Below are 20,902 nucleotides of genomic sequence, written 5' to 3' on the forward strand. Positions count from 1 at the left end.
AATTTGTGGTGCAGACAGTTTATTCCAACCATATACACCTCCTAAACATAGCCAGGAAACTTGTTACTTGTAAAAGACTGAAAAGGTAAAATGTCTAAAATATAGAAGAGTGTGTGAATAAAAGTTACTTGTTTTAGGGATTTCTCCAAAAGGGCCAGTTTGGTTTTTGGTTGTTTCTTCCATATTTTTAAAGAAAAAATGAGGGAGTTTTGTATATTTTCACCCACCTGCTCTGGGTACTTGCTTCCAACTATCTCTGCCACAGTGTTAAAGGACAGAGAGTCTGGATAAGTCTTAGCTCCCATCCTCAGGTGCACAACAATCCTGGTGCCGCGGAGAGACATTCGTGACATCATTTCAGCATCTTCCACAGTGATGCAAGCAGTGGGAATCTGGGGTACATCAGGATGGTAACTCTGCCCCCCAGTATGTGGACTGTTAAAAAAAAACAACAAAACACAATGTTAACAACTTTGCTCTGCAATTTTTTTAGCATTACTGTAGAATTATTAAAAAGAATGACCATCATGACCATCCCTGCCATACTCTCAAAAGAGATATAGCTACAATTCTTAATAAAACTTTTGACAAAATACATCAAATGTTTTTACACTAATCAGAATATCTGTTACTATTAAATATGTCTAGAATTCTATTCATCGTCAGCTCTGTTTAGGTCATTGCCATGCTTTGATATCACACTCCATTCCCTGCTTTACCAGAAAGAAAAGCAATGAAAAGTCTAAATAAACAGGTTAGCATAAGTGCATTTTTTTTTCCTGTGGCAAGTAATGAAATTAAAATTCACTATTAAATTTTGATGCTATTTTCCACATAACAGAATTGCAGAACAGATGAGGTTGGCAGGAACTTCTGGAGATCATCTGGACCAACCTCCCCACTTGAGCGGGCCACCCAAAACCAGTTGCCCAGAACCACACACAATGCATGAAAATCTTCACCTGTGAGCCTTCTCACAGTAGCAGATACACTTTTTTATACACTTAAACAAACAATAAAAATTTTAAATTGCGTTACTTTTAAGTCTTCTAAACTGGAATAAAAACCCCTATTTAATTCCTGGAGGAGATATATTAAGGAGGAAAGGAGAAACCTACTTTGTAAGGTTATAGATTAAGTAAAATGGGAGAGATTATTCAATTATATTTACTGAGAAGAATAATCCCTTCTCAAGAATAACAAGTCATATTGCAATCAATAACATAATCTGTAGAGTAGATATGTATAAACATTTATTTCACATGGAAATAATAAAAACGAGGTACAGAAGTCTTACAGGAGCTTCCTCAGAGTATAGACAGATCAGTCTATTAAGTGACAACAGTTCAGGAAATTATTGCTCCTGGTTGTTTACAGCTGAACCTCAATCAAAGGCCAGTGTCTCTTCCCATCAGCTTTGCAGGTCAGGTGACCCACAGCTCACCTTTGAAATAACATTTAACCTGAAACTCTGCATTTCCTGCTCCATATGATACTCCCTGAGTGGGATAAACCCATGTAGACTTATAAGTTCAGACCTTTTCTTCCTTTTTTTTCTTTCTCTTTGTCGGATTAAAAAAAGGGCACCCCTCATCCCCACTTTTAAACTGCAATAACTTGCTGCATGTGTTTAATATTTCTTTGAGTGTTTGGGGATAAATCCAGCATGTTAACCAAAAGACTTTCCAAACAATGTAAAATAAACAGACTGCAAAAAAAGAAAAAGAGAGATGATGGTTTCATGTACTAATATTAAAAAACCCCAAACCCTACATTCAAAAACTGAGCAGAAACTGTTTGTTTCTGGTAATTTTAAATGAATGTTTTTGCCTGTGTCTTCTGGCAGGTTTATGTCTTAGTACTAACATGGTGTATATGCTGAATTGCAGTAATTCAAGTTTTATCACTGATTTCAAGGTCCTTGTTATTTCTCAGATGCTCAACAAAAGAAACTCCTTAAACTGTATTTGTTTCTCCAATTTAAGCAGCAAGCACATTTATTGCAGATGCTCCATCCTGATGTTCTACCACAATTGTAGATAAGGCTGCTGACAACTCACACAGTTGTCAATGCTTACACACCTCAAGTAAAGGAACATTTGCAGGTACAAAATTTACCCAGCTAGCCCAAAAATAAACCTTGAAGTTACCCAGAAGTGCCATTTGTATGCTCAAACTACCACTCTGCCAAGATTACAAAGTAAACCCTATTACCCAAATTAAACCATATTGGCATGGGCTGGCAGTGCCAGCAACAGCTCAGATGACACCAGGATCTGACAGGAATGGACGACTGCCCAAGTTATTTCTACAAAAAGGGAAATGGACCCTAAGCATGACTGGTACAAAGACACAAAGCAATACCACAGTACTGTAGATTCCTAATGCTGCAAGATGAACTCACATAGAAAACATTTGTGGCAGACACTAAGCATCCTGGGATGTACCTGAATAAAGTTTACATGCATGCAAAACATGCCATGTTTTAAGTATATCATCTACATAATAAATTGTTTAATAAAATGCCAAAGAGTACATCAAAAAACATGTAAACACTGCAAATTAAGTACCTTTTATGTAGAGATAATCAAGAACTGGAAAGGCTACTGACCATATGGCAAGACCTGAGCAAGAACTAACAAAATAGAAATTACTAGCAGACTCTGTGTAACAGATGGAGAGAAGCATTTCTCAGTTTGGCTCAAAATAGGGCAAACAGGACATAGTTTGGGGAAATCAGGAGAAAGAATTTTTTTTGGTGGGGGAGGGGAAGCAGAGGGGATGACAAGAAAGGGATTTTTTTCATTGATGTTCTGAACAAAAATTTTTTTCATTGATGTTCTGAACAAACATTATTTTGGGACTATTATGTCAAAAGAAGAAGGGTCTTATTTAAAAAAAAATAATTAAACTCTCTTGCATTTACCATTCCTTGCACCTTGAAAAGGAAATGAAAGGAAAGCATCACATAACAGCAGCTGTAGAGATCACAAAGAACCCTGACTGAATCAGCATTCAAATTAAAAGCATTGGTACCTACAGGCAAGCAAGGGGCACCTCTGGAATTTCCCACTAACACCTGGGAGTGATGTTAGCATCTGCTTCAAACACACACTCTCTGAAAAATGCTGTTATCCCACAAACCCTAAATTAATTCTGCAAAACTTGAAGGGTAGTTAGGTTATTTAATATATGATACCCCAGTTCAATACCATAATATGGTGTTCAGAAGAGATGGTAAGTAGTTCTCCCATTATTTTTTATTTACTTAACAAAAGTATCTCTTTTGATTTTAGATCTACTGAATCACCTCACATCCATATTTAATGGAAAGCATATAAATGTTACTATAAACTCACAGTCATTTGGTCCTGACATTCTTGATCAACAGCTGACAAAATTCAGATAAATAAAGTGGTCGAGTTTTGCTTTTGATAAACCCCTAAATTTCACATCTTGGAAAGTATTTAAGAGAAGTGTCATGGTATGACTAAAAAGCAGAGAAAAGGCTCAAAAAAACCCCCACATTTTCTCTGTGGTACATGTCAAATGGCTAGTAAGAAACAGATGTGGCTTGTATCTTACACAAAAGTGTAAAGGGAGACTAAAAAATTCAAAAAGCAGCTAGATAGTTTCTTTTCTGAGTAAAACAATCAAATGTGGAGAAACTAAAAACTGTGGATTAAAAGATGTGCTGCTGGTGTCAGGTCAGTTCTAACTCTTCTTACTGTGGTAGCTGACCTAGCGTGCTCCATTACCTTGTTCCTGCACTTCCAACCCTTATCTCTAAGATAAGCTAAAATGCCCAGGGAAAAGTAAACTGTGTAAGAACCAGTGCTTCAAGCTAAACTGGATGCTCTGATAGAAAACAGATCTCAAGTTGAAGCCTTGGAAAATGATACAATCTCCTAAGAGAAGAAGTAAGCATGACATTACAAGAACTCTAACATGGCTAAAAGTAAAACAAAAAACCCAACCAATTAAAACTTGATTATGCAAAATCTTAGAAAGACTTATTTCAGCCACAATGTGTATGCACATACCCCCAGTGCACTATTCTTCATATCAACCTAGACAAGCAATCTTGAGTTGGGAAACGCAATATCAATGTTGTCTAAGAATTGCCACTGTTGTCCAAGTTTGCTAATTCAAACACATTGCAAGACTCTAATTACGTATGTGACCACCTATTTTCTACAGGACCCGTGTAAAATTCTCTGTATGAACCATATGTAAACTAAAAATTCATATCAGATCAGCTAGTTTGTTAATATTGACTTAAATCATAACATACATTCCTGAGTAGAGCTATGACTACTTTAATCACTAGCTACACCCAGGGCAAGATCAGAGCCTTAACTCGGTAACAGGCTCATGTCTTCCACACACTTTGCTGTTGTTTTTTCACTTGTATATTCTACATAGCACAGAAAATTCCCGCATCACATACAAAGCTTTTCACTTTAAAGGGGGTGATGCAACATACTGCAGCAAAACAGGAGGAAAACTACTAAATTTGCTCTCACAGTTATCTATGGAGAGTAGCTATTCATGAGTGCCTCACTCCTGCAACTTCCTCTGCATCACAAGCAGCATGGCACAGCCTGAACTCCACACAAGTAAACCCCCTTCTCCAGCACCACAAACTCCTTACAAAAGAAAAGTTTCCCTTGTGTACACTCCAACTGTGCACGTTCTTCCAAGATTCTCACCAATCTCTGGATAGAGAGGCCAACTGTAGTTGCAACTAGTCAAAACGTCAAAAGTATTGTTAATCTTCTCAGAAGAATTAGGTCTATAAAAATAAAATCAAGACTATTCCCCATTTACAACCACTTGGCAAAACATAAAAGAAATAGATTCAGCCTAATTTTGTATTTCTGTCATCATTTGTCCCAAGACTCACATGCTTTGTTTGCTTCTTAGATTGTCTTGGTGGCATTTGATTTGTTGGTTCACAGTAAGTTGAAAAGATATCAAGATTGTCAAATTCAAAACCAAAAAGGAATATGCACAGAAAATGTTACGAAACTGCAGAGAAAAATACTGTACAAATACGGAATTAAATAGTATAAATAAATAATGCAGTGTAATGGAGCCTTACCAAGGAAAGTTACCTTTGAAGAAGAACACAGCATTATTCTGTTACCACATGGACTCCAATTAAATTAACATTTTGAAAACTGCATTTAGTGGCTGCTGGGCACTCAATAAAATTAGGCTTTATCAAACAAGCATAATAGCTTTGCCACTATCACATATGTCTTAGGTTACAGAATATAACTTACACATACATGTTTGTATTTCCCTATAATATTCAGTAACACAAGCCCCAAGAGAATTCTTCAATAAGTACAGAATCTTTTAAAAATAGCATGGATTAGATATGGTTTGCCAAACAAGAAGCAGAAAGCAACTCTGAATAGTAAAATGATCAAATGAAGTTCAATGCATTCCACCCTGGGACTATCCAACTGCTGGGAATGAAAAACAGCTTTCCAAGAATCTGTCGAAAATGAAAGCTCTTCAACTGAAAAAGAAACTTGCTGGATCTTACAGACATGAAGATGACTCTCCAGCAGCTGACATCTTGAGGGAACTATTTAAGTCATACACCTGTTTGGCCTCCTTCTGCTCAGTACAAATCACCAAGCTCTGTCCTTCTGTGTTTACATCCCTGTGAGAAAGCAGCTGCCTGCTGTGTGCTACAATAGGTACATTAGGAGCAGGCTCCTGGAGTGAACACCACTGGCAACCCAAACTACCAGCAGCTGCAAGGATTCTGGCTTCATAGGCTATGTTTGTATTTTTTTTTGTTGAATTCCTAGCTTCTCAGCCTTGAGCACAAGTCTTATTTATATCTTTAATGACCTCCTCAACCACCAAGGACCAATGTACACAGAGAACAAATTCAAAAAAACCTCACTGAGAACAGATGTTATATTTTACACCTACAGGAAGGATATAAATAAATCCAAACAAACAAACAAAAAAGAAATCAAAACTCAAAACAACAACCCCCCTCATTTTCTTTATTTGGAAAGCAGCAAATCAAAGAAGCATCACAAGACTAGTGATACAAAAGCAAACTAAGAGCAAGAATACTGACCTGCTTTCCATACCGTCTCTATTTAATGATGTTTTTCATTGTTATAATTACCTCTTATATCAAAATTATCAAGCACAAATAGGTGTGAAGAGGCATTAGAGCTTTCAGGGGACCGTATCAGTCCTTCCAAGTCTCTGATTCATTAGAGATAGGAAGTAGCAGAGAGGGTCAACACAGGCATATCCAGAAACACGAGTCAGCCCTGGCACTGAGCTGAATACACCATGGGGCAGGAAGCTCCCTCCTCCTTTCAAAGGGTGGGCATGGGAAAGGGTAACATGCAGCTAACACTCAGCTGAATGAAAGGGTGGGGATAGAGGATATTTGTCTTACCACCATAAAACTTCTCCCTTTTAATCAGCTGACCCCTGAGGTAAACAGAGGGGAGCAAGGTCTGAAAGGAGGCAGAACAAAGTCTCAGATTCACAGAACAGGATATGGATGGTACTTTTCTTCTTTCCTTCCTTCTCTGAGCAGCCCACCATTCATGTTCTTTGGACACTGCCCTCCATAAAAACCAAACCAATCTTAAACTCATATGCATTTAGGAACATCTCCCTTTGACAAGCTGTGGCAATGCAAACAAAGCCTCATGGAGATACACTTTTAAAGTGTAAAAAATAAGACAAGTATCAACAGGAATACAAAGGTAGTCAAGGAAAAAAACATAAGATAGAAATGGCAGTGACAGAGGGTAAATGTTTCTCAAGGCAGCAGGAGACAAAACATCTTAGTACAAAAGGCAACTATGTGGATGGACTAAAGAGGAGAACTTTTAAAAATAAAAAACTCAACAGTAGAATAACATAGTTATTATTATCTCAGATAGCATGGAATTAAATCCCAAAAGTAAAATAGAAGAAAATAGTTATCTTTTCTGTTTGTGAGTAAAAGCTTTTCCACTGAAACACTTCCATTAACCTCAACAGAAGGGGGTGGGACAACAGGGGAGAAGACTTTAAAACCTAACTGGATATGAAAAGAAAGTGAAGGGACAGGCTGGATTCAATTTTAGGGAATGAGTAAAAAAAAGCCACTGCAAGACACTTGTCCTGGTGAGCCATAATATTTTCTGAAGAAAAGTGAAACTCTGAAAAATCTTCAATACATAAATGCTTTTTTCACTCCCACACTTCTAATTGCTATAGAATACTTAACACCTTTTTGATGTTCTATTAAACAATCCAATACTTTTACCATTCAATAAAAAAGAGAATAAAAAATATGTTTTAATAATAAAAAATAGTAAAAATAACACACAGAGGGTACCACTTATTTTTTCTCTCAACTGAGAAATTTTAGTAGTGTCACTTGAAAGGGATTGCTTTAACTACACCTGATCATTACATTTGCCTGTTATCTAGTTCACACATTATACAGTTCCATTTATGCAATGTAAAATGCACTAGAAATGCCTAAGTGATAAGTAAATGTTATCTTATAGTGTATTACACTTATTTGATAAACTCGTTCTCCAATAAATGGTATATTTTTATTTCCAAAATTCAGGCAAGTCTTGCCTGTCACTTCAAGCTTACAGACACCCTGAATTTTTCATCTTTGAACCTGAACACTGTAAGCAGAAAAGTTCTTTTTAGAAACAGAGTGTATTTTTAAAGTTCACTATAATATTTTAACTCCAGTGAACTACAACTAAATATTAAGCAGCCCCACAAAATGTCATGCCTAACATGAGTGTTCTTTACCCAGCTGTATTTTTTAATCATGACAGATTCTTCCAAAAGCTTCATAATCTACATCAGATGATATAAAAGTTGTCCCAATAGGTATGTGTTTCCTCTTAACAGATGCTTTCCTGGCAATCAGCTGTGTCTGGGAAATGAGGAGTGTCAGGCTTAAAAAAAAAAAAATCCAGTACAAACCATGGTTGAGAGAATGAATAAGTTTTGGGGATCTTGGCGTGCTACAGGTTTCTTCGGGAGCATGCAGGAAGAACACTTGGCACACAGCAGTTTTCAAAAGGAAATTAATGTAGGGGTTTTCTGAGAAAGTAGCTCAGACTGAGAATTGAAGTAATTTTCCTTCCTCAGAAGGAAAAGAGAAATTGCTGACAAAATGCAACACTTTCTCACTGTTTTTTTTTTTTTGCTATGAAGTTTGTTGTGCTCTGCAACATACACCATATAGTCATTTTGTTTTGCATGATGTTTGATAGTTTTTCCTTTTCCCATTTAATCCTAGAGATAGCAATTCCTTCATCATCTTCTGAATGGAAAAGAATTCCACTTTTGCAATTTATGGGTTTCTTTAATATCTAATAAAGAGTGCCTATGAGAGTCTGTGCTGGAAGAGAGACTATCTGGAACAATATCATTTTCTCTCGTTTTCATTAGTTGAGCAGCATTTCCATGTTGCTCAGGAAAATGTTGTAAAAAAGGTAGCAAGCTGGAGGCTGGTACAATAATGATTATTGCTTTTACAGCCTGTACATAAATTAAAATATCCAAATTATTTTGGACCAGAACCAAGAGATACAGGCACACAGCCAGTCAGATCAGATGAACTGTTAAGGTGACACAGGTTTAGGGACATGATGAGATTCCAGACTACCTGAAAAGTGACAGCAGTGAGAATGCCAGAGCTCTCCAAGTCCACCCCTGGTAGGTCCAGGAGAAGAAGATTGCCACAGAGGACCACAGGCTTCCCCACTTCCTCCTCATCCATGTGTCCAGGGTCTCACTCGTGCTCAGGCAGCCTCCCTGAGGAGAGGCATGCAGCAAGGCACCTGCACTCAGCCCTGTGTGCACCCCACAGCCTTAGGGCTCAGTACAGGAAAACACTGAAGATCACTCAGTGCAACACTGAAAGGACAGTAACAGAATAAAAATTGGGAATTTTCTTCCCAGTGTTCAGGTACTAAGTAGTTATTATTCCCCCACCCCACAAAGCACACTGTACAAGAAAATTAGCTTCCTGATTGTCAATGATTGTTAACACTGAGACCACGTATGTCTCAGTGTATTTATATTCATGAATAATATAAATAGGAAATCTTGAAAAAAACTATACCTACATAGAAAGAAGTGCATAATATAATTTTTAGAAGCAGAACTGTGTTTTACAAGCTCATATACACTGGCTGAATTACTTTGAAGGTATCAAGCTAAAATTTCTTCCTCTAAAATACTCCATACTACGCTTCTGTGTAAGTGTAGTGGGGCTACTTAAATTATTTGCTGGAAATTGTACTTGTTTCAAATCTAACTTTAGATAAATCTAACTTTATAGACATAAACAGGTACCGAATTCTACAGAACAAACCCAAATATTGCAATTCATAACTATTTATCAAATAGTTTAAAACAATTGTTCTTTAAGTGCAGCCCAAAGATCACCTGCAGAGTTTGCAGAGCCTTTGTACACCCAGCTCTCAAAGTGAGCTTTTAGTAAAGTCATGAAGATAGGTTTCACTGGCCTGCAGGTGAATCTTGTGATGTAGCCCATACTATTAATAGTAATCAATATTAATATTGGTTAATACCAAAATTAACAAAATTCCAGTTTTAAGGGGACAGTGCTTGATCCCTGACCTAACCACAGAACTCTTCACCTGCAATGAACACTTGATGGCTGATGTGACCCAGGATACATTGCAAACCACAGGGCAGCACTTTTTGCTGCAAAAATGCTGCTAAAACAACTTCTCCTTGGAAGTTTCTGATTTGTCAAACATTTGGGGGAAATAGACCTGACTAGGACCATCCTTATGAAACCATGACAGTTGGACTGTCCAGCTCACAAGTTCTGCACCCTGTTAACTTTTGTAATGGCCTGAAAAATTCATGTGGAGGTGGAAATAATAGTGCATTTGTGGCTAAAATTTCTGCTCCAAACATATTTGGACTAAAACTAAACAAAACTAAAAGCTTCAGATACCTTTTGTGGGAGATCCTAGAGGACTGAATGGAATTCTCCTTTTCTTTCTCAAGAAACTTCCATGGACAAACATCACCTACAAGTCTAATGCTTTCCAATGGTGTTCTCCAATTCCTTGTCATCTTATTGCAATTGCCTGGATTCTGGCATCTTTTCACTAACTGTTAAGCTAGTCCATTAAGTAAAATCAAAATAGTGAAGGAATAAAAAATACCACTCTATATGGGAAGAGTTAAAGGAATCCATCACTGATTGTCACTCAGAAGTACAAAGAATGACTGAAACCTAATTTTAGACACTGAAAAACAGTTACATTTCTAAAAACATAAGCTGCAGCTGCACTTGTTATTCCAAGTAGCTCTGCTAAAGTTTTCTCATGGGTCTGTCTATTCACGTGGCACTTCTGGCAGGACTGAAATGGTAGCATTCTCTCAGACACTGCAGCACACCATTTCTGTTCTCCTAGAGTGTCAGCATTATAGACTAAGTAAAATAAGAGGGAGGAAAAAATCCCCACAGTTTTGTGGAGTTACAGCCTTGGATGGTCTCTCAGATGAACTCGACTGCCCAGGACTCTGGCTGCATGTGGACAGTGCTGGGTCCCTTCTCAAGAGCTTTGAGCTTGAGCACAAACGTACGGGCCTCTAATGCCCCTTATGGAGATAGAGAGCATGTACTCAAGTTGCCTGGTCCCTTCACATAATTTCTGGCATTCCAATGTCCCCCCAACAGCAACTGCAACCTTCTCAAAATCCCAGACTGGGAGACCTGGAAGTTTTTCTTTCTTTCTATAGAGACTGCAGATAGAGATACTTGGAAGGAGACACAAACTGTCCTCAAAGAAGGATCACAAACTGCTCCCTGAAGAGGTGCATGCAATACACGGATTACAGAAGAACAACTAAAACCTCCTTACATCTCTGCTGGCAATTCACTCTTTCCAAAACTCAGATTTTTGGCAAAATCACATTTGAATCCCAGAACCTGATTTCTAAAGTTCATGTTGTTCTTGATGATATAAAAATGTTATGAAGAAAAAGCCGGTTACTTTTTTAAAATTTCAACTCCTTTGTGCTCTTTTCAGTGGGTTTAATTCTCTCATGGTGAGTTAATACTGAATTGAACTGAAATCCTTTGAAATACAGTCAACAAATTATTTTTAAATGTTCAGATTTGAAAATACAATTTTCCTACGTAATGAACTTGTATTCTCTGCTATTCATCTCCTGCCAGAGCCTTCCCACAGATCTGATTCTCAATCTAGCAGAATTCAACAATCAACCTAATAAAAACCCCCATGGTTATAGAATGGATTATTTATCAGCAGCAGTCACCCACTGTTACGTGGTAATCCAACAGTTACTTGGTATTGGCACGTGCAAATTGTTGCAGAATCTCCTACTGACTACTTAAACACAGTTTAGAAGAGTTGACTTTTAATGTTGTCCTCTTTATAGTAAACAATGTGCAAATGCTATCCTAAAGTAATATTCAAGAACTATTAATACTGCTTGTAAACAGAGAAAGAGAGATAGCACTGAGACCTTCTCAACACACCACAGGGGCACAAGGCAGAGTGATGAATGGAACTTTAGAACCCCTGGGTTTAATTGATTCACTTGATTACTCTCCCTTGTCTGACAAAAGTATCCTTTTGTTCTTCAATGCACAAATGCCTAGAATCAATCTGGATTTTTCAGAGCTAAACAGTACATAGTTTCAATATTTCTTGTTGAGGTGTTTTTGTGTGCTTCACAGTCACAAGCAAATTAATGTGAAGAAATCCAAATAGAAATATGTCAGAAATGATGTGGTTCCTTTCTTTTCTTTATTCTTAGAAGAAAAGTTCTTATTTTACATTCACAATGGATTAAAAAGCCACGAAGTGCAGTCAAAGCTTAATCCTGCTTAATAATAATAATAATGAACAGAAGCAGATAAAAGTCAGCCCCTCTCTGTTTCACAGGGTATTTGCAGTATTCACATTAGACAGCCAAGGCAGAAGTACTGTGGATAGTGACCAGGAAAGAAAGGCAAGGTGAAACAGTTTAGTAGAAGTCACAGACTACTCACCTAACCAGCTAAAGGAAGCAATCTACAAATACCAAACAAAAGTCAGATTTAAAAAGCAAAGTTGGAAGATAATAAATTTACAGCTTTAGGTTTGTACCATCATCCTAAATAAAGAAACAAAAAGAAAGAAAGTATCAGATGCCTGAAGGAGCGGACAACAGGCAAGTAATCAAAGCTGGCATCACTGGCAGAGCAGAAACAGGAGCTGGCACCTCTCATTTAATAAACCAGATGGAGAAGGATTTTCACCATTTAGCTATAACCTGGAGGCAATACAAAAGCATTAGTATTTGATGCAACAAGATGGACACAGTAAGAGAAATGCGGGTGACTGATTGGATTTGAAGGGGAAAACCAATCAGAGAAAAAGGATTAAAGTAATTGAAATGGTTACACTTCTGAGGCACAAGACATTGCTTCTGCAGGGACGAACCCACTATTACTGTTGGCCATCAACACCAGCCTACATCTAGAAAACAATTCTAAAGGACAGATGTGGAACAATTGGCTCTGACCTCCTAAAAACATAAGTCAAAATTTGTGTGCCATAAACAAGGGGTTTCATCACACAAATAGGTCTAGCAAATCATACTTAAATGTCTGACATACACAGCAGTAAAGATAACAGCAGAGTGAGACCATCCTATAAGAAGACAGCGTCTAATAAAAGAACATAGAAATACCCTACCATATGGATAAGCCACAAGTAAGAATGTGGGAAGCAGAAGAAACAGCAGAAAGTAGAGGCCACCTGCCCTCTGGAAAACAGTGTAAGCATTCATGTAAAGAGAAATCACAGTATGTTGGAATAAACCATACACATTTGATCATATGTTTAAGCAAACAAGGCAAAACAAAATGAGGAATTAGCTTTTCCAAATCTTCTGCAAGCCTGGGGTGTTGACCAGAGAAATTGACTGTGTTAACAGTTGACTAGCAATCAAATATATTTTAAAATTGGCACCTATATTTGGTTACTTGTTTGTTTTACATAAGTAAAAAGCTATATATCAAAATAAATTTTATGTTGTATACATGCATTTAAATCCAGCCAAAGTCCCTGCAAAAACCTCTGCTCACTTTTGGAAATCAGCAGTAAACCTTAAAAAGAGTAGAAGAGTACTTCAGGAGCTTTAGAGCAGATACAACATGTTTCCTAAATAAAACTTCAATATATATAAGCTGAAATGATTTTGCAATATGTAGATAAATTTTAGTAACATAATTAAATTAAGAATAATGCCAAACAGATTCAGAAAAAGTATCTTGAGTAATATAGGAAGTAGAAACAATACTCAGTGAGAAATAGGAACTGTAAAACCATGAAAATAATGGAAAAAGACATGAAAAAATAAAATTGGATAGGCAAGTGAATCTGTATAATAGACCTCTGTACAAGCTGTTTCAGCATTGTCTGGACTAAAATTTAAAAAGTGAGGTGCTGGTGCTGTGTATTCTTGGAAGTAATCCTAGAATACATGAAGAAACAGAGGCTTTACTCTTTCTTTTCTTTTTTCTTTTTTTTTTTTAATGAAAAAAAAAGAGAATATTAGGCTAGGACACCCCAAACACACAAATTCTGTAACATTCTGTCACAAACATTCTGGGACTATTTAATCTTTTCCAGTTGTCCAGGGCCAAATGCTCATGTGCTCTGGATATGAACACTCCAGATAAAGTCCACAGTTACTGCACTTTTGCAGAAGAAACACAGAGAATTACAGGAAAACAAAATAAAAGTCCACATACTTCTCAGATCTTATCAGCAGCTGAAAAGAAATACATAGATTGAGGAACACATTCACTGGCACTGTATTAAGCTGGACACCTCTCTGTGATCATTATCTGCCTTTGTGTTGTCAGGTTTTCCCTCAATCCTCCACAAATATGATCATCACAGACTAGTGAGACACTTGTTGGTGTAATCAAGAAAACCGAATATTGTGAGGACTTTAAAACAAACCTGAAGTTGATAGGTCAAGACATTATAATCATGTCAGAGGGTTCTGAACTTACTAACAGGTTTTCATAGGCACCACAACTCATATAGACTCAGAAGAGGTTGGCAGCACTGAAGAAAGATGGAGCTGATTAGGGAGAAACAGGAAATCATGGGAAATTGCTGAAGATCCTGGTGCTCAACCCACAACAAGCACAGCTGTAACTCCTTATAGCCCAGTACATGAAAGTCAAAACTTGGAAGTTTTATACACTGAACATCTTTATATACATGAACCAGTAATGCAAAGGTAGAATAAAACTTTATAACTTCAGAATACTACCAAACCTAATCAGTGGGTGCTCATGGTACTCAAACAAGATCAGAGTTAACTGTGATATGGGTGGGCATCCAGCCCCCAATTTATGTATGACTCATTAATGTTAGGAAAGGCTAGAAGACAAGGAAAAAAACCAATGGAATACTACATTGCTAAAGGTTTGCCTTGGGAAGTCATTGGTGAGGCATCCAGGATTTCAATAGAGCCATTATCCTCAGAGCATCTTTCTAGAGAACAGACTCTATCAAAAGAGATTTTACTAGCTCTTACCTCTAGCAAGTTACAGGATACTGCTTGTACGACTAAATGGATGAAACTCTTTACAATTCCTGAACAGGGGGAGTCAAAATTAGGAGGAGGCAGTGAAAGCTCTCATGAGTCTCATCACCATTTCAGTGACTTTGTAAGACAACAAATATGCCAGGTGTATGAAATTACACAGAGATTGCAGATGTCACATCAGGCCCCATCTACTGGAAACACAACCAAAACCCAGTAATGCAGTTCAAAGCAAAAAAGAGGAAAAAAGTTTGGTAAAAGCCAAAGTGAGATTGGGACTGAAGAAACATCTACAGATTTCTCACTATTATGAAGTTACTTGAAATTAGATTCCTAATTGCTGTGCAAATAGCAAGAACCCATTGCATAACACAATAATCTCCTAAAACATAGGCTCCGTTTCTTCTAACAACTTCTTTCAAGTCTCTTTTTGGCAGCTAGGCTTTGCCCAAAAGTGAGCACAAAGGCTGCACTGCAGAATTCAGTCTGGAATGTTGGTCTGAAGGGAACATAAGAAGCAAAGTAAAAATTAACAAATTGTCAGTCAACAAAATTTACAGGCATCCTAGAGGGAATGCATCTAAGTGCAGAGCAAATCCCACAGCACACCACCAATTCATATCTCTAAGGGCAGCAAGACAACATGCACAGTGCTATAAAACATAACTAGAATCTTCCCACGAGCTCCCCAGACACTTATAAAACATGGGCTGCTCTTGGTTTGGTTTTTTTTTTGTTAGACCCCAAATAAGGGTTTTATCTTTGCTTCCTGCTCCCTTAGTAGAACAGGAGGCAATACTGCTGTATGCCATTGCCACATGATATTGCTTTAGGACAGTCTGCCATTGAGATTTTTCTTATGATCAATTCTTGTTCCTAGTCTAATCCAGTAAGTGAAAAGTGATCACAAATAACCAATGGCACTTCCTGATTTCTTCACTCACGCTACATCACTACTGTTGCCACCACACTGCTTCCTGCTGCCCTTAGGCTTTGAGCATTCCCCAAGCCTGTGCAAAGCTTGGGGAATGGGAAGATGCTGCCTACTCAGCATGCCACTGCTTCTCCTCTATGGACAGCAGAACAGGTCACGAGAAAGATTCCTCAGATGGCAGCAAAAAATTGGGTATACTGGTATTCATAGAGGAAGAAAGGGCAGAACAGGAGGGAAAGGAGCCTTCAGGTCTCAGGACACAACAGGAAGATACGCTTTCAAAGATAGAACATTCATTTTAAGGGCCAGATGCATCTCTTTGCAATTAAAACAAGACCAAAACCAAACAACTAAACCAACCCACCAAACAAAAGCCAACCAAAAAGCAAAATAAATACTAGTAAAAGTACTGTATCATCGCAGAATTCAGAAAACATGTCAGGGCAAGAGAAGGAAGCTGAATCTGTCACTACTGATGTGAATAAGCCCTTACTTTTCTTGGACATGGAGTTTTAGGGGAAGGAAGATGATCTCCTCAGCAAGCAATTCACATGTCTGGAACCAAAGGCAGCAGACCAAGCACTGGAAGAGGTGATGTAGTAAAAAGTCTCTGTGAAAGCACCTGAGAGCTAAAAAATGCCACTAATGCACACACATCGTCAGCAAGATTGAGAAGGGCATGACCTGCCTAACAAGCCATAAGGAATACAATGGAAAACAATTTATATACAAAAAGGTATCCATGACTACACATGATAGGAGAAAATAAATGAAATGAGATTACAGAAAGGGGAAATTAAGATAATGGAAATGCAATGGAAAAGAAATGGTTTTCAAATTCACAGACATCCCATGAGATGATGTACTAGCCTTGTGCCATATGTAATGACATGGATCATCAATGCAACCTCAGTCATAAATTTTGAGTTGCACCATGCCATTAATGACTCCAGCTTTCATGCAGACAAAGTTTTTGATTAGAGTTACTGGAGCTTCACAAGCTGGTGGTGTGTCCTGGCCACCTGTAGACTGAAGAAGGAAGGAAAAAGTGAAGGAAATCACTTACTTCAGGTAAGTATAAGATGCTGATAATTTAGTCCAAAAAGAAGAGAACTTGACCAAATATGTGTCCGTGTTAAGAATCTCTAGATTGTGTCAAAGTACTACTTGGTCTATTTTGGCCTTGTAATATGTTCCCTGTTGAAACTGCATTTGGGAGAGATTGCTCTGCAGCATATAAAAAACCACAATAATAGGGCTCTTGGCATTTATCCTGAGGATTCTTGGGAACTTCCTTTTTGAGTTCTCAGAAAAGCACTCAATTTTCCTTCTTTCTTGAGCTCTTAAAGGAGTTATTATTACAAGATACAGTGTAATGACATTATCTAATCTGTGGTTCTTGAAGAACAGAAGGATTTACTGAGAGTTTTAGATTCTTAAGAGTACATTCACTGCAGAATAAATACTGGACCAATAGCTAAAGGACACCTTTTTATTTACAAAATGTACAGCTAGACTTATGGCTAGCTTATTACAGTCATACAATTTCAGGAGCCTTACAGCTAAACACTTCACTTTCCCTATCTTTTTCACTTTGATTATTTAATGAACAGAACAACTGCTGTGAAAAAGCAACCCTCTGTTAGCAGAAAATAATTCTGTCATCACCATTTCTTCAGTAACACTGCCTGTTGTAGCATGGGACTGGTCATCCAGATTACTGCTCACTTCAACCATACCTTGTAAACTGAGTATTTTCACTGTAAAAAAACATCCACTATGAACTGATAACACCCATCAGTTTGTTTTACACTACAGTAAGGGTATGTATCATTAATCTAAGCACAGTTAAGTTATTAAAGCAGAAAAAAAAGTAAGTACCCAGATTTCTACAAAAGGTCAAATATTATAGATACTGCTGAATTACTACAATAATACATTTTATTTGAGAAGGTTCATTAAAAATAGTTCTGTTACCCTTAACTCCTAATACCCACATTTAAATATTTCACCACCAAATTGCCAGTGCTTCAGAAAAGTTGTTACTGGCAAAAGGAGCCTACAAAAAAGATGGAGAGATGGAGAGAAACTTTTTACAAGGGTCTGTAGTGATAGCACAAGGGGGAATGGCTTCAAACTGAGAGAAAAAATGGGTGCTAATATCTTCACAAAAGAGGGAGGGATGGGTGTCAATGGATGGGAGTCTTCCCTAACAATAGCAGAAATAGGATCTTAATGTCTTCAAGAATGACTAGGTCTGAAAGAACCAACCAGAATGGCTGTGGCAATATTTAGCGCAAATGGGTGTTAATGTCTTTGATATGGGTTTTAATAAATCTACAAAAATCAAGCCACCAAGTTTGTTACAGAACCCAGACAATTAACTGAGAAACGAGTCCACACAAATCTACTGCAGAGCCCAGACGGTCTGAACTTCTGATGGATCTGCAAAATCCAGACATCCTTCCAAACTTTAGGGGAAAATGACAATACATCTTTTTGGGGGAATGTGTGGTAGTCGGTTTGGGAAGGCTGTACCTTCATCAGCGTGGAAAGGAAGAGGGCAAGATGTGGTCAAGAGTTTAGGATGAAAGGAAGCTGCATCCTCTAAAACCTCCAGAGAGACCCTATGGGGGAATGGCCTAGTTGATTCTCTCCCTTTATTAGAATAAAGTTGCAGGACTCCTCTGTCTCCTTTATGGACACTGGCATTTCACAGCATGGCTTTTCTGCAAAAAATTTTAAAAGAAAATGTTTAGATTAGATATTAGGAACTTCACTGTGATGGTGGTGAGGCACTGAAAGAGGTTGCCCAGAAAAGCTGTGGATGCCCCATGCCTGGCAGTGTTCAAGGCCAGGTTGGATGTGGCTTTGGGCAGCTTGGTCTAGTGGAGAGTGTCCCTTACACAAATTAACTATTAATTACAGTTACCTTCTCCTACATATAAAAAAAACCCCACTCTTACATGCTACCAATAAAGAGAAGAGAAGAGAAGAGAAGAGAAGAGAAGAGAAGAGAAGAGAAGAGAAAGAAGAAAATCAAGAGAATCATTTAACACAAGAGGCAGACAATGCCATGAGACATAAATATGGCACATTGTAACATTGCAATACCATGTAACTAATGCCATCTCTTCATAGGTCAAGATGGATGCTAATTTTATTTCCTATTTGCTTAGCAAAGCTGTTCAAAATGAATGAATCAACTCCTTGAAACTCAACAGCAAATACTTGTCACCAGTGAGTGTCATGAGTCCTTGTACAAACACATCAATAAGTTTTCCTGAGTATAATGACACTCATCCCTTCCTGCCCTTATTAAGAATTGGGATGCTTGGGTTGTCAGGTGTCTCATTGCTCCACAGTTATACTACCACATCTTGAAGAAAAATAAACTGTCCCCAGGTCAAAGAATCCCTTCACACTTTTTGCCTTGACAAACTGGCAGCCACTTGCCATTTCTGGGACAAGGAACATCAAGTTACCAGCAAAAAGTGATTTAATTCATGTTGGGATTTCACCAATTCCACCTTGTAAGTAAGCTTTAATAATGAGCCCTAATAAGCCTAGGATGCTAATGACAGTACCTAGTTTTAACCTATCAATATTACTCATATTGCAAGATCACCTAGAAATCACACCACAAAGTTGGCTTACATGGTTCCAGCAAACTGAGTAACTAAATAATAATAAGCAATAATAACAATAAGTTGAAAAGGGGTTGAAAAATTTGAAAACCAAGCAAACAATCAAGCAAAGAAATGAAACAAAAAACCCCATCTACCAAACTCAATATAGTTTAGGAAAAATTGTGAAATTACACCTTTCATTTACCTTAAACTGGGATAGTGCGGTGTGAGAAGAAGGATACTTTCTTCTAAGATGTTTCCAGGATATTTTGGAAAGCTCCACAGTCCCATTATCATTTATTTGTATTATCAATGAACATGTAAACACACAGGCCAAAGAAGTAAAGACTCTGGTTAACAATGCAGCAGCATACAAATTGCAAGAATGCAAGACTTACTTCCACAATATTTAGAAACCTTTTATTATCTTTTTTACCTTTCATCTTTCACCCTTCTAACACACTACTCCCTGCAGCAAGGCAGTATTTTCCACCAGTCAATTAAAAAGGCAAGTCACTTGAACAAAGAGTGCCCCAGACACTGACAGATAAGAAGCAGCACATCCAGCACATAGTCCACCCAGCAGAGCACACTGCTAGGACAAACAAGGAGACACTCCACTGATGATTAGAAGAAAACACAGGAGAATGCATAGAGATAAGAAAATCCATCCTGCCTACAGCAGTACCTACTTGTTAAAAATAAGAGAAACAGATCTAGTCATCACTGAGTAACTGAAGGGAGGGACTGGACCTGAGTACCTTCTGTATTATAGGAAAAAATACATTAACCAGTCCATTCCATTTAAAAACAAACAAACCCTAAGTGAAGGTAAATGAAGAGAGTACAGAAAGTGCACCATAAAAAATGCTTCATGGCAGCATCTACATTTGAAATTAGTTTTGGGAATGTCACCTCTGCTCCCAGTATCAATTAAGGATTCAATACTTCTAAATAAATATGCATTTGGGATGTACTTCCATTCAATTTTCAAATAGCTGTAATGCCAGTTCCTTCAGCCTCCACCTCTGTTCCTTACCTCTAATCTTTTCATTCCATACTAAATGCACTTCCATAAATACTGTAGCAAACAGAAGATACAGTAACTTTCAATTGAACAATTCTGCATAGTCCCATAACTACAGCCAGGACAGAGATCATCATCTGGTTTTCAGAAAATCAACACATTGCAATATTCTTTGATGATACCAGCTAAGGCTATTTCAAAACCATAGGTTTTTTTTGTAAAACTGTTTCTGAAACACATTCCAGTATCTGTTCGTTATTATGAGCTTTATTAGAAAATTCCAAGTATTAGAAAATACATTGTAAATATCACATTTGCTGGACACCAAGAAATACACTAGTAATAGTTTGGATAGTATCTGAATTCAAGTTCTTCACATTTCAGAAAGCACTTTTAAAAGGTAATTTTGACTTTAGGGGAATGTGGAGCATTTTCATGGTTCAACCCCACCTGGCAACTAAGTACCATGCAGTTGCTTGCTCATTATTTCCCTGAGTGTGATGGGAAGAAGACTCAGAAAAAGAAATACAAAAACTCATGGGTTGAGCACTGCTAAGAACAGTTATACAGTTCAGAAAAATCAGAGTGAAATATTGTAATAAAAAATATAATTTTAATGACACCCCCCCCCCCCCAACAACAGCAAATAAGTAAATCCAAGAAGAAGAAGTGATG

General features: G+C 37.6%; 1 protein-coding gene across 1 annotated transcript in view; it reads right to left on the minus strand.

Annotated features, from left to right (window-relative positions):
• Positions 1-20,902, minus strand: part of CPQ (carboxypeptidase Q) — a 146,202-nt gene that overhangs the window by 93,005 nt on the left and 32,295 nt on the right. The window contains exon 4 of the mRNA XM_071421543.1: positions 228-435. Within this exon, the coding sequence (XP_071277644.1) occupies positions 228-435 (208 nt within the window). The remainder of the gene's footprint in view (positions 1-227; positions 436-20,902) is intronic.

Source organism: Agelaius tricolor, unplaced genomic scaffold (assembly GCF_023055355.1).
Source record: "Agelaius tricolor isolate 1412-34295 unplaced genomic scaffold, bAgeTri1.0.p SCAF_2, whole genome shotgun sequence".
NCBI classification, from domain to species: domain Eukaryota; kingdom Metazoa; phylum Chordata; class Aves; order Passeriformes; family Icteridae; genus Agelaius; species Agelaius tricolor.